General features: G+C 35.8%; 8 protein-coding genes across 8 annotated transcripts; 6 read left to right on the top strand and 2 right to left on the bottom strand.

The window, feature by feature from the left end:
- Positions 1-508: 508 nt before the first annotated feature.
- On the top strand, positions 509-4,507 carry B0P05DRAFT_543908 (ras guanine nucleotide exchange factor domain-containing protein). The gene is made up of 6 exons (XM_051578484.1): positions 509-1,306; positions 1,348-1,464; positions 1,514-3,068; positions 3,115-3,280; positions 3,340-3,838; positions 3,886-4,507. The coding sequence occupies exons 1-6, from the start codon at positions 554-556 to the stop codon at positions 4,375-4,377; spliced, it is 3,582 nt and encodes a 1,193-aa protein (XP_051434474.1). The 5' UTR covers positions 509-553; the 3' UTR covers positions 4,378-4,507.
- A 496-nt stretch (positions 4,508-5,003) lies between these two features.
- On the top strand, positions 5,004-6,904 carry B0P05DRAFT_604191 (cytochrome P450). The gene is made up of 7 exons (XM_051583315.1): positions 5,004-5,406; positions 5,454-5,653; positions 5,705-5,738; positions 5,789-5,855; positions 5,905-6,201; positions 6,248-6,531; positions 6,576-6,904. The coding sequence occupies exons 1-7, from the start codon at positions 5,062-5,064 to the stop codon at positions 6,894-6,896; spliced, it is 1,548 nt and encodes a 515-aa protein (XP_051434473.1). The 5' UTR covers positions 5,004-5,061; the 3' UTR covers positions 6,897-6,904.
- Position 6,905: 1 nt separating this feature from the next.
- B0P05DRAFT_637902 (uncharacterized protein) lies at positions 6,906-8,479 on the bottom strand. Its single transcript, XM_051583668.1, has 2 exons — positions 8,292-8,479; positions 6,906-8,249 (listed from the first exon to the last, which is right to left on the bottom strand). The coding sequence occupies exons 1-2, from the start codon at positions 8,375-8,377 to the stop codon at positions 6,983-6,985; spliced, it is 1,353 nt and encodes a 450-aa protein (XP_051434472.1). The 5' UTR covers positions 8,378-8,479; the 3' UTR covers positions 6,906-6,982.
- A 1-nt stretch (position 8,480) lies between these two features.
- On the bottom strand, positions 8,481-9,323 carry B0P05DRAFT_543902 (Molybdopterin biosynthesis MoaE). The gene is made up of 2 exons (XM_051578483.1): positions 8,907-9,323; positions 8,481-8,857 (listed from the first exon to the last, which is right to left on the bottom strand). The coding sequence occupies exons 1-2, from the start codon at positions 9,037-9,039 to the stop codon at positions 8,544-8,546; spliced, it is 447 nt and encodes a 148-aa protein (XP_051434471.1). The 5' UTR covers positions 9,040-9,323; the 3' UTR covers positions 8,481-8,543.
- Positions 9,324-9,511: 188 nt separating this feature from the next.
- B0P05DRAFT_543899 (uncharacterized protein) lies at positions 9,512-11,649 on the top strand. Its single transcript, XM_051578482.1, has 5 exons — positions 9,512-9,610; positions 9,658-9,995; positions 10,040-10,189; positions 10,238-10,630; positions 10,680-11,649. Exons 1-5 carry the CDS (start codon positions 9,562-9,564, stop codon positions 11,448-11,450), a joined length of 1,701 nt encoding a protein of 566 aa, XP_051434470.1. The 5' UTR covers positions 9,512-9,561; the 3' UTR covers positions 11,451-11,649.
- A 1,239-nt stretch (positions 11,650-12,888) lies between these two features.
- Positions 12,889-13,053, top strand: B0P05DRAFT_439749 (uncharacterized protein; the record flags this gene model as incomplete). The annotated part of the gene is made up of 1 exon (XM_051573744.1): positions 12,889-13,053. A coding segment is annotated over one exon (165 nt), but the record flags the coding sequence as incomplete, so codon positions are not given.
- Positions 13,054-16,419: 3,366 nt separating this feature from the next.
- On the top strand, positions 16,420-18,390 carry B0P05DRAFT_121909 (kinase-like domain-containing protein). The gene is made up of 9 exons (XM_051572992.1): positions 16,420-16,658; positions 16,706-16,779; positions 16,821-16,920; positions 16,965-16,995; positions 17,051-17,058; positions 17,102-17,226; positions 17,272-17,495; positions 17,540-18,206; positions 18,253-18,390. The coding sequence occupies exons 1-8, from the start codon at positions 16,620-16,622 to the stop codon at positions 17,989-17,991; spliced, it is 1,053 nt and encodes a 350-aa protein (XP_051434468.1). The 5' UTR covers positions 16,420-16,619; the 3' UTR covers positions 17,992-18,206; positions 18,253-18,390.
- Positions 18,177-19,088, top strand: B0P05DRAFT_470967 (superoxide dismutase; the record flags this gene model as incomplete). The annotated part of the gene is made up of 3 exons (XM_051574587.1): positions 18,177-18,206; positions 18,253-18,295; positions 18,457-19,088. Coding segments are annotated over 3 exons (705 nt in total), but the record flags the coding sequence as incomplete, so codon positions are not given.
- Between the last annotated feature and the right edge of the window lie 131 nt (positions 19,089-19,219).

Genomic DNA, 19,219 nt, shown 5'->3' with positions numbered 1-19,219 from the left:
CCATACACAATTTTGTTCAGGAAACTTTGTCTTTGTGGTACCACCAAAAGTACAGCCAAGCTCACTGATTTGGGGTCTTTATTACCTCTTGATTTCAGTATCATAAAACTGCATTTCTGTACCAATAAACAAGCTTCCCTTGATGATTTCAGCAATACCATTTTGTCATTGTCAGTTTCTTGTTTCTCTTTTATGCGGACAATGAATTTTTGTTTGCCACGTTCTTGTTTGCTCAATGTGTTACCAGTGCTTTTTTTTAACCTGTTGCCTAGGAGCGTATAAACAACACAATTTATAACGAAAATAAAGAAAAAGCAAAAGAGAAAAAACTGTCTGACTAAAATGATAGTGAGCAAAATCAGTTTCAAATATGCACCTTCGAAGTCAAACATATATATATTTAAGGGGGAAGGAGCAACAATAGAGCAATTCGATCTGATTGGAGGAATCATTTATGAACTCAAAAAAAAAAGTAATATTTTCTTATTTCTTTTTTCTTCCTTTTTTTGTTTTTGTTTATTTGGATAAACATCTTTATTAATTACATGTTGATATGGCTACAACAGCCAAATTCCCCAAAATTATATGTCGAGTAAAGGCATTGTATGCTTTCTCTTCAACAGAAAAATCATCTTTATCTTTTGAAAAGGGCGAATTTATTGATGTCCTGTCACAGCTTGACTCTGGTTGGTGGGATGGTTGGTGTAAGGGCAACCGAGGATGGTTTCCTAGCAACTATGTTCAAGTCGTTGAAGTAAATCCCGAGTTCACCAAAAATAAAAACACACCCAACAACCTTAAATATCAAGAGCATGAAAGCGATGACAGCGAAGAAGAAGGCAGAACAATTAGTTTGATTCAAAACATGAACATATCACGACCAACTTCGCTCACTCTGCCTCAAGCAAGAAGCAATGATAGGAAACATAAACACCCAAACTATGTCAATTCGCCTGCACCTTCTTATCCTCAGGAAGAGGAGCAAGAAACAGAACATTTACCCGAGGGCTGGACACTTCAGATAGCTGACGATGGTCTAACTAAATTTTACTTTAATCAACATACGGGTGGTTTGCGTTGGAATCACCCTGGAATCTCAGATTCAGATGACGAGAACTACACAAGTGCAGATGAGTATGAACAACAGCACCACCAGCGCCAGCATCAGCACCAGCATCAGCATCAGCATCAGCACCAAACATACAAACACCCACTCGAGAATTTTGATGATTATAACGATTTTGGAAAAACTTCGAGACAAAGCAAACATGACTCTTTTAAACCACCAGACATCAAAGAAAAACAAGTAAGCAAATGCGCTTTATTCCAAAACTAACTCTACATTAGCTAATGGACTATTGGACTAAGCGTACAACACCTCAAGGAAAGGTTTATTACGGAAATTCAATCACTCATGAAACAACCTGGAACTATGATGATATTGATCCTGCTACTGGTCGCTTGGTAAGTAGTAGTACTTGAAATATGATCAGGAAATTTAGATATTCTATAGAAAAAAAATGAATCAGATATCGAAACGAAAACTGAGGAAAATGATACAGCAAAAGTTGAGGAGAATTCAAATAACCAAAAAGACAACAATACGCTAGCTTTAGTTGGAGATGAAGATGTTCCAATGACTTGGAAAAGTATTGCTATTGAAATAGCACAAGCTGTACAAAATCTGAACAAGGTAGTTTCACAAGGTGGAAGTTCTATGGTCTATCGACAAAAAATAGCTGTAGTTGTCGATGCTGTCCGCCTCATGCTTTACTCTTCTCGATCTATGGATAAAGATGCACCACACCTGCAAGATCCTGAAGTCAAAGAACCACTGCGTGTTGTCTTATCTTCTTTGGCTAAACTTATCTTATCCGCCAAAGTTATTAACGATTCAAACTTGGATATAAATAGTAAAGTACAACGTGATGCTGGGGATGTCTTGAACGCTGTTCGAAAGTTCGTATTGATCTGTCAAACAAAGGAAATCAAAATTGAGCAAATCAACCCGAAATTCATCTTGCTCCATGCAGATATTTACCCTGATAGCTTGGAGGAAGGGTCAGAAGGTAGAAGAAAGAGTAGTACTATCTCTACAGTACCATCAACAACACAGAAAAACAAGTATCCTCTCAATCAAGACTTGATTGTCAGTTTACAGACACACGCAAAGCAGATTGTAGGTTCTACTGACGCCTTATGCAAAGCATCTGCCTATATCTATACATTAGAACAAAAGAAACAAGATCCAGAATCAAATTCGTCTGAAGAACAATATGTTACATTGGATACAAGAGCAAGATCAAATGTCATTTTACTCTTCCAAAATCTATCTTCACAGATTGGAGGCTACCTTGCTATCCTGGGCGATATTGACATCAGCCATATTGACTCTACTCAAGTGCAGTCTTTACCTGAATTTCGTAGCAACAAACAAAAGTTATACAACTACATTGGATTATTGTTTAGCGCTGTTCAACGATTGACAGACTCGCAAAATGATTTAATGGTCTGTGTAACTACAGTAGAAGAAATCGTTGGAAAAGTAGAGGATGCCATTGAAAGCATTTTCTCAAATATTGTCCAAATGGTTGGTGAACGCAAGATTTGGTTAATGAGAAATGGTGAAGGTGGTAATATTCAAGACAGCAACAGCCCTCGTTCTCCTGTTCAAGCTCAATTTGATACAGATATCAAAAAGGGTCGACCTCATCGTGGAAGTATCAATGAGTCCGATAACAGCTCAGTGGAAGGACCCGGAACACCTATGCTTAACCGTATCTACAATCGACAGGGCAATAACCAAGGTCAACAAACATCTCAGCATAGACCGTCCATTAGCACAAATTCACAAAGTCCTTCTTCTTTGTCTCGTCCATTGGATAGCAAGGCACTTAAGCGTCAATTTAGTTTTGGTCATGGAGCAAGTGCTCAAGAAGACAGACCTCAGTTCTGGTTCTTAGGATATGATTATGCTGAAGGCGATATTGAATTTACCCAAGATAAGAGTATCAAGGGTGGTACATTGCGTGCCCTTGTAGAGCGTTTAACACTTCACGATTATATAGGTAAGTCTAACAAAAGGAAGCTTGTATACTCACATATATAAATTAGATATGAGTTTTATTGCAAACTTCTTATTAACATACAGATCTTTTTGTACAACCAAAGAGTTTGTCGATCTGTTACAAGAACGTTACAACTTGGCACCACCTGAAGAATTAACACCTGACGAACTGGAAATCTGGACAGATAAGAAACAAAAGCTTGTCCGACTTCGGTAAGTACACCTTGCACAACTTCTCCCTACTCCTCCCTATGATTCTCAACGTTTTATAGTGTCTTCAATGTCATGAAAAACTGGCTTGAAAATTATTACAATGATGAAGATGAATTTATTCTTGATGAACTTCAAATGTTTGCCAACACAGTTATTTGTGATTCCTCTTCGTTTTCTGCCGAACAGTTAAACCGTTTGATTCGAAAGCGAAGAGAACTAGATGCCAATGGTGGGGGTCTCAAGAAGCTTATTCCCAATACAATGTATGGTCCTATACCTATTATGCCTAAAAACATGCAGCACATTAAGCTGTTGGATACAGATCCCTTGGAACTTGCTCGTCAATTGACCATTTTGGATTTCAAGCTTTATAGTTCTATTAAACCTATTGAATGCCTCGGTAAGGCATGGTCTAAAGATGACTCTGATGCAGTGAATGTGAAACAATCTATTGATTATTGTAACCGTTTGACGGCTTGGGTCACTGGTAGCATCTTGAATAACAAGGAAGCCAAGAAACGTGTGGTTGTGATTAAGCATTGGGCACAAGTCGCTAATGTAAGTAGGATATTTTTTTAGAATACGTGTATTCACAATCGTAATAGCGCTGCCTTGAATTAAACAACTATAATACATGTATGGCTATTCTTTCTGCCTTCGATAATAGCGCAATTGGTAGATTGAAAAAGACCTGGGAACTTGTCAGCAGTCGTACAAGTAATTCTCTTGCCCAAATCAGAAAATTGATGGGCTCTAATCGAAACTTCCAAGAATACCGTATCATGGTTCACTCTGTAAATCCACCCTGTATCCCATTCTTGGGTATTTATCTTCAGGATTTGACATTCATTGAAGACGGTAATTCAGATTTCCTCAAAACTTCCAACAGCTTGATCAACTTTGCTAAACAACAGAAGTCTGCAGAAGTGATTCGTGAAATCAAACAGTTTCAATCACCACCTTATATTTTCCAATACGTACCTGAAATTCAAGACTACATTAAATACCAGCTAGAAACCAGTAGAGATGTTGATTTCTTGTACGAAAGAAGTTTAGAACTTGAGCCTAGAGCAACAGCAATTGATAGCACAGCATAAGAGCAATAATGTAAGAATAAGGAGCTGTGCCTTTTCTTATTGAATTATTTTTTGTATCATATAAAAACTTTTTTTTGTAAGACTATTTCTCGAGAAATAAAGAATACAATTATGCAAGTTTTAATTGTTATATCTTGAGATTATTTAATTATAAACTTAAAAAAAAAAAAACTAAGAGTATAGCTAAAATGACTATCTAGCTCCAAGATACACATTTGCTTGCGCCAATGTTTTTGACATTCAAAATGAGCAGTACATGCATCGTTTGAGTACAGCACTTTTAGTGTCGTATAAAGCCTGGATTTGGATGCAGTATGAATAGCTGCTAAGTTTCCGCATACCAATAAAGTCATATTAACGAATGACCAATTATCTTTTTCAAGACCAATGTGATCGCTATAATGCTTTTGTATATCAAATCAAACTGATGGTTTGCTGAAAATTAATGTATGATATACTTCATATTCTGTCAATTTATTGTGAAGCAATATAACATAATGAAAACATGCAAATCAGAATTATATTCATCTGAAGCTGAAATTTATTCTTCTGAAAAAAAAAAACAATACTCGGTGTTTGACCAAATTTGGAGTAGGAAGAGTAAAAGCTTAATTAGAATAAGAAGACTCTTGTACATCCTGTGTTTGCATTTTTCTTCTGTTTCTCTTCTTTTTTTCTAGTCCAATGCAAGAACTTATAGTGGTTCAAAGACGCCGTTATTTGGCTTTACTTGTTTCTTTAGCTAGTTGCTCTTATATTGTCAAGACATTCTGGCGAGCATTTGTTGTACCAAAGGCTTTGCGCCATTTGCCCAAAGTTAACACATTATCATGGTTTTGGAGCGTCATAAAAGGTGAAAGCCATGATGTGAGAGTCAAAAAACTCATGATGCCTCATATGAACGAACACGGCTTATGCCTCAAATACATTCTTGGTCGTTGGACTTTGACTGTTGGCGATCCTATCTTATTGCAGAAGCTGTTAAAAGATGTAGATACCTACCCAAAAGAACAAATCTCCATGGATCCTGTAAGATATTCTTTGAAGAAATATGAAATATACTTAACTAGGGTTAGGATCTTATTTTAACAAATCAGGAACCAAATATGGGAAATGCCAATCATAAAGACTGGAGAAGACAGCGAGGTGTAGCAAACCCTGTGTTTCATAGAGCCATGCCTCTAGATACGTTTGGTCAAATTGCATCTCGAATGTTTAAATCGATGGAAACGCAGTATCCAGATGGTAAAGTTGATGTAGCTGACTATATGAGGAGGTAAAAAGAAAAAATGAGCGATACATTATAATGTGATTAACCTTGCTCTAGATATGCACTTGATTGTCTTGGCCTTGGTATTTTTGTAAGCTTCGCCTATCAATACGTTTCCCTTTCTTACTAATGATTTTATAGAATTTTGATATGGAAGCTGTGACAGACCCCAATTCTCCTTACGTAACAATGTACAAGCAAGCATTCAGTATGTACAAGATAATCAATATAGCTATATGTGCTCATTCTTTTTGTAGGTATTGTAAGAGATCCTTTGGTCTATCTTTTCCCTGCATATGCTCGCATTCCTTCCCGATATATCCCCTATCGCAATCGTGCTCGTAAAGCAAACGAAAACCTTCGCAAATTACTCTCAAATATCATTCAAGACCGCAAAAGCAAGATACAAGATCATGTATCAGAAGAAAAGGATTATAAGCCTGATTTGCTTACACTCATGATCATGGCTGCTAAAGAGCACCGCAGTGTGGATAGTTCATTCTTCTTGACTGATGGTGAACTTGTTTCTAATCTTGCAGTATTCTTCGTTGCAGGTAATATGGTTATTATCTATGTGAACCATACTAAATGTAGATGTAGGCCATGAGACAACAGCTAGTGCAACTGCTTCTTTCCTTTATTATTTGGCTGCTCATCCTGAAATTCAAGAAAAAGCGCGCGCTGAAGTGTTGAACGTACTAGGCGATTTGCCTGAGGAAATTGCTCCCAATGATGGCGAGTTGCGACAAATGAACTATTTGAACAATTGTATTCGTGAAACTATGCGGATTAACCCTCCTACTTCTGGCAATTTACCTCGTATTGTAACTAAAGATACTGATCTTGGTGGATTTTTTATTCCTAAAGAAACTCGAGTAGCTATTGTAAGTATTCAAGATATGATTTGATCTTGCTGATTTAAAACTAGGAACTCTACACCGTTCACCATTTGAATCGTTATTGGTACAAGCCTGAAGAATTCAATCCGGATCGATTCGATAAAGAAAGCTCTAGTTACCGTGAAGAAGCTGTATGGATGCCATTTGGCTATGGCCCAAGACAATGCATTGGTCTCAACTTTAGTTTATCAGAACAAAGAGTACTGATGGCTATGATGTTGAAAAGATACACTTGGAAGCTTGTAAAAGATAGCGAGCATCAATTAGGATTAAAGAATGCTGGTGGTGGTGGCATTGGTTTGTTAGGTCCAGAGTCCTTACAAATTCAATTAGAGAAGAGATATGTATAAAATGTTGCATTATTAATTCTTTGTATTATAAAGTGATAGCATTGTTATATATATATAAGGGATTTCGATAATTTAATTTTCTTTCTTTACACTTGTACATCTTCATCTTCACCTTGCCTTGTTCTTTGTTGTGTTTTTGGTGGGTTTCCACATCGATCTTTTCCATAATTAATATGAAACTTTTTGTATTCTTCTTTTGATTTGATTCCTTCAATAGCCCGAGCAGCAGAAGCAATGCTTGTGAAATTGACAAAAGCACACTTCTTTTCTTTCAGAGTGTTAACTAGTTCAATATCACCATATTCTGAGAAATCGTGCTTCAATCTTTCTTCAGTGATAGAGTCATCAATGTTGCCTATATATACGTTACGAGATCCACCATTTTGAACAGCCTGAATGACTTGTATTGGTAATGCAGAAGGTTTCCCCCATCCTATCTTTAAGCGGCGGCCTTTGACAATTAAACATTGTTGTAAAGTTTGGGTTATGAATAAAGAAGCAAGATTTGGATCAACAAAGGTAATAAAAGCAATGTGTTTTTCAGGCAAAAAACGAATTTGCGATAAAATTCCACCACGAATCACATTGCAAATGTCTTCTGCTGTAGTATCTGGATGTATATTGCCTAAATAAACTGTTCTGTTGGCTAAACCTGTTATTAAATCTCTGCGATTCTGTTGCTGAAAGACCATAGGAAGACCTGAGAATAGCTCAAGAGGAGAATAGATAGAAGAATGAGGTTGATATAATATCTTTTGTTGAAATTGGTATCGAGTACATCTGTCTTTACCAAAGTTGACCCGCTTAAGATGCCATGTACTTTCTGTAGGTAATGTATTGACACACTTGATCGCATTTGTTATACATAGAAAATGAACAAATGCAATACGCTTTTCGGGAATCATTCGAATGTGCTCAATGTAACCAAACCGTGATAAATTATCTCGTAGACTTTCTTCTGTTGTTGACTCATCCAACATACCCAAATAGACATTGCGAGAAGCGCCATTTCGCAAGGCATTCTGAATAGCAAGTGTCATCGTATTGGGCTTTCCCCAACCAATCTTTAATTCGCTTCCATGCAGAATGTGATGACTGGTTATTGCTTCATTGTAAAACTGAGAAGCATCTGAAGCGTCGACAAAAGTGATAAACATGCCGTTCTTTTCAGGTAAAGGTCTAATTGCTTGGATTGGGCCTGTTCTCACAAGATCAATAACTTCAGATATACTTGTTGTACTGTTTATATGTCCTATATACACTGTGCGCATTGCATTGGATTGTTGCTGATAATGTTTTTGTATTGAGCTTATTGGATAAGACTGATTTACAGGTAACTGCCCATACATTTTACTAAAAATTACATGAGAAATCAATTTAGTTATTATTATTTACCTTTGGCACTCTTGACTTTTTATGTCTAAATTATATAAATTTGACAGTGAACAGTGTTGGGATTGCTCTGTCGGAACAGAGAACATATTTTAGATCACTGACAAGGAAATGAATCGATTTGAATTCTTTCTCTCTATAAACAAGATTTGTTTTGATTGTAAAGTACAAAGAAAAAAAAGAGAGGGAGGAAGAAAAAGCTTATTCTATTGTGCGTGTGTGCGTGTGAATGTTTATTGTCCTTCATTTTAAAACTCAATGCTTTTTCTGGCATCCAGTGCAAGATCCTTTCCAAACACTGCCGTCTTGATACACTTCACGCTTCCAAATTGGGCATCTGTCTTTCAATTCGTCAATAAGATAACGGGCCGAATCCATTGAATCTGCTCTGTGCTTTGATGAAGTGGCCACCACCACACTGACTTTCCCCACAGGCACCACACCTGTTCTATGATAAATAGATACATGTTTCAAGTCCCATTTACTCCTTGCTTCTTTTATCAATTCCATTAGTACTTTTTTAGCCATGGGTATATATGCTTCGTATTCTAATTCTACAACTGTCTTGTCTATATTACCATGAGCTTAAAACGCGTTCATTTATACTTTATGATTTACCTTCAAACGTGTTCCGTGTTGTGCCTGAGAAAGTAGTGATAGCGCCCGCTGTATCATCTTGAACAAGACCTGTGATATAGTCGAGTGTTGGAAGTGGCTCGCTCGAGATCTCGATAATGTCTTTAAGACTCATATAGAGAAAGAAAAGAGAGAGTGAAATAGTTCGGAGTTCTTTAAAATCAGCATATAAGATGTCCGTGAATTCAATTTAAATGCATTGCTACATTGATTTGAGGTAAAACAAGATAATTAAATTTGGATGATCCCTTTTTGCCTATCAATTAAATAATATCAATTGAAGAACTATGTAAGTTTACTAGCTAGAGCGAAAAAGAGAGAAATTGAAACAATAACCAGTTTAGAGCAAGAGAGAAACAGTGTTGTTGTAGCCAGAGTAAAGTAAAAAAAAAAAAAAAAGTATGCTTGCTTATCTTGGTAATGCAATTGATAAGAAATGGACCGATTCACGATAGCTCATTTGTGCAAGATTTCAGCAAGAATTACTAATAAAGGTAACTAGTTCACTCGAAGAAAAACCAGTCCGAGAATGTGTTAGGGTGTGTCATAACATTGAGTGGCTTATTTTGATTTGATATTATAATTAGTTTTTTCGTACCCTGTACCTTTTCTCTTTTTTCTATTATTTACAAATAAGATGGCTGCTCAAGTCGAAGAAGCTACACAAAAGCTTAGTATTGCTGAAAGTAGGATATTTTAGTGTATGTTGAACAAAACTAAATGTCAAATTTAGCTATTTATGTTGACGAAGTTGCTGGTTGTGATACCACTGGTAACGGTACCGAAGCTACTCCCTTCAAGTCTGTTTTGAAGGCTATTGAAGCCAAGGGTGACAGTATTAAGATTCAAATTAAGAAAGACGCTGAAGGCTTTAAGGAAATCTCTGGTGCTGCTTTCAAGAAGGCCAAAAAGACATTTGCCGAACAACAAAAGAAAGCAAAGAAACTTGAAGAGCAAAAGAAGAAGCAAGAGGAAGAATTAAAAAAGAAACAAGAAGATGAAGCCAAGGCCCTTGAATACGCCAAGTCTGTTGTTCTCAAGGAAGATGAGTCTCTTCCTAAAGCTCAAAAGGTAAAACAATAACAAAGACGCGTTTTTTTTAACTATATATGTAGATCAAAATCCGTGATGGTACTGAAAACAGAGGTAAGCGTGTCAAGGTCTCTGGTTGGGTCCATCGTCTCCGTGTTCAAGGTAAAGACATGATGTTTGTTGTCATCCGTGATGGTTCTGGTTACTTACAATGTGTCTTGACTGGTAAACTAGTAAGTTTTTATGGGTTTATGATCATGTGTCTAATATGACAATGCTAGTGCCACACCCTTGATGCTATCACTCTTTCTATTGAATCCACTGTTACTATCTATGGTGTCATCAACGAACTTCCTGAAGGTAAGACTGCCCCTGGTCAACACGAATTGACCGCCGACTATTGGGAGGTTGTCAGTAAGGCTCCCAGCGGTGATGAAGCCTTCACCAACAAGGTCACACCCGATGCCGATCCCTCTTATCTTTTGGATAACCGTCACCTTGTCATTCGTGGTGAAACTGCCTCTGCTGTTCTTAGAGCCAGAGCTGAGGTCATCAAGGCTTTCCGTGCTTTCTATGATCAAGAACGCTTCACTGAAGTTACTCCTCCTTGTATGGTTCAAACCCAAGTTGAGGGTGGTTCTACCTTGTTTGAATTCAACTACTATGGTGAAAGTGTAAGTATATAGTTAACTGCAGAAGTAATGGGCTGACTTTGTGCAATAGGCTTATTTGACCCAATCTTCTCAACTTTATCTTGAAACTTGTCTTCCTGCTCTTGGTGATGTTTTCTGTCTTGCTGAATCTTACCGTGCTGAAAAGTCTCATACCCGTAGACACTTGTCTGAATACTCCCACTTGGAAGCTGAAATGGCTTTCATTGAATTTGATGATTTGTTAGATCACCTTGAAAATTTGATGTGTTTCGTTATTGATCGTGTTCTTGCTGATGAAGAAACAGCCAAGTTGGTCGAGCAATTGAACCCTGACTTCAAGAAGCCTGCTCGTCCTTTCCTCCGCATGAAGTATGAGGATGCTATCAAGTACTTGAAGGAAAACGATATCAAAAAGGAAGATGGCTCATTCTATGAGTTTGGTGAAGATATTCCTGAAGCTCCTGAACGTGCCATGACGGATAAGATTGGTCGCCCTATCTTCTTGACTCACTTCCCTCACGAAATCAAGGCTTTCTATATGCAAAAGGTACCTTCTGATAGACGTGTTACAGAAAGTGTTGATGTTTTGATGCCTGGTGTTGGTGAAATTGTTGGTGGTAGTATGAGAATGGATGATAGAGAAGAATTATTAGCTGCATACAAGACTGCTGGTATTGATCCCTCTCCTTACTACTGGTACACTGACCAACGCAAGTATGGTTCCACCCCTCACGGTGGTTATGGTTTGGGTGTTGAACGTTTCCTTGCCTGGCTCCTCAACCGTTATACTGTTCGTGACTGTAGTCTCTACCCTCGTTTCACTGGTAGATGTACTCCTTAATGGACTTGCTTCTTTTTTTTCCCTTCACATTCACACACACGCACATACACACTTTTTTACACATATACACACACATCCTATATACTGTTTATTTCTTTTTTTTTTGAATATTAATGATCTTGTCTGTATTTTACAATAAAAAAACCAAGACTAACCATAGAAAGCATACCAGAAAATGTGTATACATTAAGAGTGATCATGTTAGTCGTATGTTTGTGCTCACTATTTTAATTTTTGATAAAGATTAATTATGTAAGCATAATTTTGCGCTCTATGTGTCCGGGACCTGTTTTTGTTCGGTGCCTGGACCATCAATGCCTCTTTTATTACGATTGAGAGTGAATTTATGCAGTTTAAGGCACACGTGTAATTATCACGATTGTACAAATTAACCCCTTAAAAAGTTTGTGCTATTTTTTCTGTTTAGATCATAATCGAACATTTTAGAAATGAACTTTGTATTCAAAAGAATCTGACAGAACAAACTTAAAAAACATGCTTGTATCCCAAAATGCCCATTTTACTTGCTTTTGATTTCTTGAATGACGACTGTATGATGTATGGTCAATCATAAAAAGACAGGTTTTTTTTTTGTTCATTTAATTTTTTTTTTTTTTTTTTTTTTTGCTATCTTGTTTCTTTGGTTTTTAAAGTTATTCTTTACATTTTGTTATAGAGAGAAAAAAAAACCATTTTCCCCCTTATTTTAAACACTGAGAATTAAGAAAAAAAACACAGATATGGTAGCATCCTTCTAATGAGAAGAAAAAACGAACATGTATATTGTTTGCAGATTTGATTTACAGGATGTATTGCTGCACTGACCACTTTTCATTTGACTCAAGAAAAAAAAGGGTGACTTTAAAATTTTGTCAATTTCGCATATTGACGAATATGTAAGAATCCAAAAAAGTATTGTGGGGTTTTGGCATGTTTACCACATAGTAAGACAAGAGAGGTACACAAATTTAAGGAGAAAGGGAAACAAAAGGAGACGAGAAATAATAGAATAATTGATCATAAAGACGCTTATTAAAAACAACTTTTTGGCTTTATAGTATAAAAAAAATTGTATCTGAAGTTCTAATGAGGAATCACCTCTTTTGTTTTTTTTTATTTATTTCCCCACCCCACCCCCAATGCGAAATTAAAAAGAGTTCGATCTGAAAGATGACATTTATTCTATAAACTCTAATTTTCCCTCCCCCTTTCTGTTTGAGACCGAAGCTACATATTGATAGAAATTGACTTCTTGAAAAGTATAAATTGTTGAACATCGATTTACTTTTTTTTTTCTTTTTTTATTTATCAGTTATCTTCCATTCGTTTTGTTATGTCTGCTACTGTCTTTTACCAACAAATAAACACATTTAAGCAATATCAAGCACCATCATCTTCAACACAATTACAACAAAAAAATAAAGACTCAGCACCTAGAAGACGTTATAAGTGTCCTTTGTGTGTCAAGTCATTCTTTCGCTTAGAGCATCGTACAAGACATATCCGTATCCACACAGGTGAAAAGCCTCATCATTGCACATACCCTGGGTGCCAGAAACGATTCTCTCGTTCTGATGAATTGATAAGGCATGTACGTACACATGAAACTACTACTACTACTACTACTACTACTACTACTACTACTACTACTACTACTACTACTACTACTGGTCAAGAAGAAAAGAAAGAGCAGCAGAAGCAATCCGCCCTGACTCCTTCTATGCACTCTTCTGATGTGCTGTTACCACCTCTGAGGACTTTTTTTCCCTCCAATAAGCCCCAACCATTGGAATGTAACGGCATTTATAATGCAAACTATTTGTGTCCTACTCGTTCCTTATTTGATTGCAAACCCCTCTTCTCTTCTCCCGTTCATAATTTCACTAATTCAAGTACCCAAACTAATACTCGTCATCATTTAAATTTGCCTTATCCTCCCTTAGAACAGTCTCAACCATTACCTTCTATCCGTTCATTGTTTTCATAACACATTACACTATATATGTATATAGAATCGACGTAATAAAAAAAAATAAAGGCGTGCCTCTTTTTTTTTTCCTTCATATATTTTATTCTCCTTATACACTTTTCACCGAAAAGATCAATAAATAAGCGAATCTGTTCGTGTATATCCAAATCTCCTCTTTAGTGTGTACATATATGAAAAAAAAAATTCTACCTTATTTGAAGACACGCATATTCCATAAAAACACATTGATTCCGAGCCTTTATTTGTCGTATACACAGATCGTATTAAGGAGGTGTTTACAAAAACAAACAAAAGGAGTAGATGATTTTGCTTTATATCAACAATATAAAAAAGGTTAAATATGATGCGTTTCTATTTTGCGTTTTTATTTATGTATATTTTTGTTTTTGTTTTTAAGGTTTATGGTGTACCAGTAACTGTATATGGAAGAAACTGCCAAATCTTTTTAGGAAAAAAAAAAGAGTAGCGCAAAACAAATCAAGGACCAATATTATTTTTGAATCAGCACAATATTTAATAAAGGAGAATGATTTTTTTTAACTAAAATTGACTAAAATCGTGTGCACTACCACCACTATTCTTGCAGAAAAAGGATGATCCTTTAGATCAGTTCACACATCTAAATAAAACAGTACAGCACTCAATTTAAAAAAAAGGGTACGGGTTCATTGTCACTCTTGTACATACTATCAACAGTATAAAATGTTTTGGGTTACACGTTAAGCGTATCTTTTGTGTTGCTCCGAAGTCTCTTTAGATTTTAATAAAGTTGCTCTTTTGATTACCAAACGTTTGATTAGTGATACTTCTCAGTGTAGTTACGCTCACTCACCATTGGATCAAAATCGCTATTTAAGCGTAACACCTCGATCTCCATTGAGTCTCGATTGTTAGGAGCACTGTAGACCTAACACTATTAAGTTTAATTCCCGACATCAACAATCTTGTCCTGTTACCTTTTATAGTCGAAGCTCGACTTACTGGCGTTCTAAGTGAACCAATAAAACCAGAAGCATTACTAAATTCTGTATAAAGTGTATTGTTACGGAGTCAAAGCTCAGTTCCCATGCTATAAATTTGATTCAGCAGAACTAAAGTTTACAATCAACATGTGTAGAATTCTCCAATTCAAAAGTAAATAGTGAATTTGCAGGAAATAAGAAAAAAAAAAAGGCAAAGAAATAGAGTGATGCTTAGTCTACAGTCATTTTAGAAACGACACCACAGCCTTTATTTTGAGAGTTTTTGTAAAACATAATTCAAGAAATAGCAATAACATAGGGAGGTTATTCTGTAAATATCCTTTCATACATGAAAGAGTTAATAATAGTCACTAGTCCTTCAAAGTGGCCCAAAAAGGAATTTTAATTGATAAGCAGTTATGTCCAAAAGCTCGGGCATAGATTGACCTGAAGAAGGGAGAATATAGTTGAAGCATCCCTTCTGTTAGCCTGCATCACTCTAACCATAATAATAGATATAGAGATTTCGATATCTAGTCAGAATTGTTCAATTGTCGTATTCTACATAATAGGTATAATAGACAATTGAACAAACATGAACCCGTTGCTTAAGACTGCAAGAACTAAATGTATATAGACGGGTTTTCTTGTGTCTTTTGATACGCTATATCTTTAATCAACCGTAAATTGTAAGCTAATCATTTTTATGAACAACCAATTGCGATACTATCAAAAACAATCGATTGTAGTTTATGAGATATACTTTACTGAAACACTTGTTAGTAGAAAATTGTATGCTTTTCATCCTTGAATAAGTTCCTCAAAGCATCATAGTTTAACACTGTAAGCCGTGTAGAATAAAAGTTTAGGTTGCTTAATCAACAAAAAAAAGAGAAGGAACTAATGTTTGATGTAACCACTATTAGCATCAATCGCAGTTTAGTATCAGTCGGCCATATTGTCCTTCAAGTATCTAATAGTATCAATGTAATGAATTGAAGCAATTATGCAATTGACAAGATAATGGTATTCAACTACCTCCTCATATCCGTGTAAGTATTTTGCATATGCTTATTAATATCTGTTACTAATTCGTTTCTCTCTTTTATCTTTCTTTTATTCTCTACTCTTTCTTATAATCTAATGTAAATACTACTTATGTATCTCATGCTCTGCTTAATTTCTAAAATTTAAGTTTTTCCAATAAAGTGTAAAAAATTGCTTAATTCAGGTACAACAATATGTCTGGGGATATCGTGTTCAATCTCCGCTGACAATCGTGTTGACAGAACCACTCTTTTTTCTTTACCCTTTTTTTTTTTTTTTTTTTTTTTTTCAAGACACGTATCATGACCGTTCTTGGACTATTGAGAGGAGCTAATAAAAACAACAAAGACTTTCGTAAAAAAAAAGATATGAATCTCATTAACTGTACTCATTCCGAATCTTGTTAGTTGCAACTATTGAAGACGGCAACGTTATGACGCTCGGAAGAAACGAAGAAAGGTATGTGTATTCAAAATGTATCGTATCTTATACATTCTTTTTTTCTTATAGTGACATCGTTATTTCTTGGCCCATCATAAGTGATTTGCACTGTGAGATTCATACAGTAAGCCCGAAAATGAATAAATAAATAACCTAATTTGCATAGTAGACTTGGAAAAATAATATCGCCATTGTTTATCTCACTGTAAGTTATCAAGCATATCAAGCATTGTATTGATATTGTTTGAGTAGGACAAGAGTATTAATGGTACTTATCGTAAGTATGCTGGTATTCTCCTGACATTGTATTCATATCTTGGACAGTAAATGGATCATTGATTGGCTTTGAAAAGACTGTCATCTTATTTGCTGGTTGCATTATTTCTTTTGCCTCAGAGCATCTCAGTTAAGTAACACGATATCAAATACAAACAACTTATTGTTTAGATCTGATTTATGTCGAAATAAAAAGTAGTCAAAGTAGTTTGGTGGATCAATACACAATTGTAACTAGACAACATTGTTGCTTATATAATAACGTTCAAGTAGGACTTTGATTCAGAAGCCTCAAAGCATAAGAAGAAAGTGACAACAAGTAACAAACGTATTGGATTCGGAGGTCAGGCAGAAGCACTTTTAGCTTATGACTATTATCGCACTCGACACGAACTGGTTTGCAGATGTGTCTATTCTAGATCCTATATTAACATTCTATATGGCCAATCTTCAATGGATACTGAAATACAAGTCTTGAAAAAGTTTAAACATGTACGTATGTTGGCTTGCTGAATTATTTCCTTATGGTCATTCTATAGATCAATGTGCTTTCCATGATCACAACACATCTTCACCCATACGATAACAGAATAACATGTTCCTTCTTCCCATTGTAAGTAGATTAAATCTATAAGCGTATTTATTGTATTTTAGATATGCTGGTGGCACACTAAATGATCGCATTGAAAGAAAAGGATCGCTTGAAGAAAGTGAAGCTGCATTTATATTTTATCAAATTTTAAGTGGACTTCAAGTAAGTTTGATCATATTTAAGTCTAAACTTATTTTATTTTTTAGTATATTCATAAAATGGGCATTATTCATTGTGGTAAGCATACAATTCATTTAAATAACAAGATACTCACTTTCTTTCTTTATAACAGATATCAAGGTAAAGGTATAGACAAAACACGCATTAGCTTATATCTATCTAGGTGGAGAATATCTTCCTTAGTAGTCAATCAAGTAAAACTAGAGCAGTGATTGCAGACTTTGGTTTGGCTATTGAACAATCAAAAAGACAAAAAGAATGGCGTGATGATGAATACGGAACTCGACAGTAAGTTCTACTTTTTTTTTTTCTGCACCAAACTAATCTATATAGTAATTATGCTCCTGAAATGATTCAACGAAAAGAATTTGATGAACGCATTGATGTTTGGTGTGCGGGCATTGTGCTATATCGTATGCTTTGTGGCTCTCATCCTTTTATGAAAACTATAGAGACACGCCATTCAATCATTGACGACTGGAAAGTCTTTAGTACAAGAGTATTACAGATGCATCCCAATATGAAAAGAGAACGTATCAAGAGAGTGAGTGATGAAGGTAAACATATCAGCTAGCCGTTATGTCATTGATAGTAGACATAGGCAAGTTCTTTATATACAGTCTTCTTGAAAAGGACTTTCGATGTAGACCTACCAGTACAAAAGCATTAAGAGACCCCTTTATTCTGTGGCAAATATCGTTAAATGATGGTGAATTCTTTGCTAATTATGACACCTATGTTCGAAAAGACTTTGTTCAAGAAAGATCACGATGGTTTGACGATGAGAAATACATAAAAGTAGACAAAAAGCCTGATTATCATCCTGACTGGAACGAACAAGATGTTGAGGACATTAGATATCACAGAGCATCTGATTCACCTGCACCCATTTTTACAAGCAAGAAACCCGTTAGGTTTGATGTTGGATATGAAGAAGAATCATACAATAAGACAATGGCAGAAAGGTTTCCTAAGCGTAGTTTTCTGGAAAAGAAGAGAAAAATAGAAGAAGGATATCAACAAGAAGAGGAAGGCTTTTCGGTTGGCAGTTAAAGACTGACTTTCAAACTGCATTTGTCAGCAGCAAAAAAAAAAAAAAAAAAAGACTATCCATATTTCTTTTTTTTTTGTATATCTTTTACTCTTTATCCGATGTTTTCAAAGCTTTTTAAAGTAAACCTTAAGAAATAACCGAGAATAAAATTAATAACGTTTTGTTTTTCTGTTTCATCGCGTAGACCGAGTTTGCCGTTGAAATGACGTGCGAGGTAACAAAAATAGAGATGGGTTAGTCATGGCACTCATACTGTATAGTCTTGCGTTAACGACGTAACCAATGTCATGAAAGATGTTCCAGGTGAAAAGAAAAAAAAAAAGAGGAAGAGATTTATTTTGACTGACCCTGCTGGACCACAGGCGTTACTTCATTTGACGTTGACCTAAAAGAAAAAAAAGTGATTGTGGAAGGAACAGGTAACATAAATTTAATGCATGCTTATCTAATCAAAAGAAAACAAGCGCCTCCTTCTGCTATTTCAAAAGCATTAAAAAATACTGGGCGTACAGTCATTGTTCGTGGCCAAGGTGTCCCAGATGGCCAAGGTCATTCTGGCGCTGCTGTCTGTATCTTTGATTGCTATGGCGCAGATCCAGCTGCCAAATTGCCTACTGGAAAATCAGGTTTAGCTCGTTTTGTTCAAGTAGATAATGATACATGCTTAATTGACTTGACTATTCAGGGTTTGTCTCCTGGTAAGCATGGTGTTCATATTCATGAATCAGGCGATATTTCAAGCGGTTGGCAATCTACAGGCGATCACTATAACCCCACAGAAGTTAATCATGGTGATATGGATCATGGTCATATAGGCGATCTTGGTAATATTGAAGTAGACGAAAATGGTTGGGGAGATCTTGTTGTTGAGAGTACGCGTATCAAAGTCTGGGATATCATTGGTCGAAGTATGGTAGTAACAGAAAAAGAAGACGATTTAAAGAGCACCACAAAGGACGGTAATAGTGGCAATGGTATCTTGTGTGGTATTATTGCCCGTAGTGCTGGTGCTTTCGAGAACACAAAATTAGTGTGTGCCTGCAATGGCAACACATTATGGGAAGAAGCCCGTCTTGTTGAAAAAGAAGTAAAATAAACTATCATTATACTTGAAGATATATTTTCATTCGGCATCCAATCAAATCTCTCTTTAAAGCTGCAAAAAATATAGCACCACTCAAATATACATAGTATTTTTGTAGAAAATCACTAGTATTTATCTTTTTT

The sequence above is a fragment of the Gilbertella persicaria genome (assembly GCF_025201335.1).
Source record: "Gilbertella persicaria strain CBS 190.32 chromosome Unknown B0P05scaffold_22, whole genome shotgun sequence".
In the NCBI taxonomy this organism is placed as follows: Eukaryota; Fungi; Mucoromycota; class Mucoromycetes; order Mucorales; family Choanephoraceae; genus Gilbertella; species Gilbertella persicaria.
This window is presented reverse-complemented; position numbering and strand designations above follow the sequence as displayed.

What these genes read in the sequence shown, in the direction of transcription:
- B0P05DRAFT_543908 (XM_051578484.1), top strand. Translation starts at nt 554, where the DNA reads ATGGCTACAACAGCCAAATTCCCCAAAATTATATGTCGAGTAAAGGCA. An exon ending in CAGACATCAAAGAAAAACAA is followed by an intron (nt 1,307 to 1,347) that starts GTAAGCAAATGC and finishes ACTCTACATTAG; the next exon opens with CTAATGGACTATTGGACTAA. An exon ending in AACACTTCACGATTATATAG is followed by an intron (nt 3,069 to 3,114) that starts GTAAGTCTAACA and finishes TATATAAATTAG; the next exon opens with ATATGAGTTTTATTGCAAAC.
- B0P05DRAFT_604191 (XM_051583315.1), top strand. Translation starts at nt 5,062, where the DNA reads ATGCAAGAACTTATAGTGGTTCAAAGACGCCGTTATTTGGCTTTACTT. An exon ending in AACAAATCTCCATGGATCCT is followed by an intron (nt 5,407 to 5,453) that starts GTAAGATATTCT and finishes AACTAGGGTTAG; the next exon opens with GATCTTATTTTAACAAATCA. An exon ending in GTAGCTGACTATATGAGGAG is followed by an intron (nt 5,654 to 5,704) that starts GTAAAAAGAAAA and finishes ACCTTGCTCTAG; the next exon opens with ATATGCACTTGATTGTCTTG.
- B0P05DRAFT_637902 (XM_051583668.1), bottom strand. Translation starts at nt 8,377, where the DNA reads ATGTTCTCTGTTCCGACAGAGCAATCCCAACACTGTTCACTGTCAAAT. An exon ending in AAAAGTCAAGAGTGCCAAAG is followed by an intron (nt 8,250 to 8,291) that starts GTAAATAATAAT and finishes TGTAATTTTTAG; the next exon opens with TAAAATGTATGGGCAGTTAC.
- B0P05DRAFT_543902 (XM_051578483.1), bottom strand. Translation starts at nt 9,039, where the DNA reads ATGAGTCTTAAAGACATTATCGAGATCTCGAGCGAGCCACTTCCAACA. An exon ending in AACACGGAACACGTTTGAAG is followed by an intron (nt 8,858 to 8,906) that starts GTAAATCATAAA and finishes ATGGTAATATAG; the next exon opens with ACAAGACAGTTGTAGAATTA.
- B0P05DRAFT_543899 (XM_051578482.1), top strand. Translation starts at nt 9,562, where the DNA reads ATGGCTGCTCAAGTCGAAGAAGCTACACAAAAGCTTAGTATTGCTGAA. An exon ending in GTGTCTTGACTGGTAAACTA is followed by an intron (nt 10,190 to 10,237) that starts GTAAGTTTTTAT and finishes TGACAATGCTAG; the next exon opens with TGCCACACCCTTGATGCTAT. An exon ending in TCAACTACTATGGTGAAAGT is followed by an intron (nt 10,631 to 10,679) that starts GTAAGTATATAG and finishes TTTGTGCAATAG; the next exon opens with GCTTATTTGACCCAATCTTC.
- B0P05DRAFT_121909 (XM_051572992.1), top strand. Translation starts at nt 16,620, where the DNA reads ATGGATACTGAAATACAAGTCTTGAAAAAGTTTAAACAT. An exon ending in TCTTGAAAAAGTTTAAACAT is followed by an intron (nt 16,659 to 16,705) that starts GTACGTATGTTG and finishes GTCATTCTATAG; the next exon opens with ATCAATGTGCTTTCCATGAT. An exon ending in GATGAATACGGAACTCGACA is followed by an intron (nt 17,227 to 17,271) that starts GTAAGTTCTACT and finishes TAATCTATATAG; the next exon opens with TAATTATGCTCCTGAAATGA.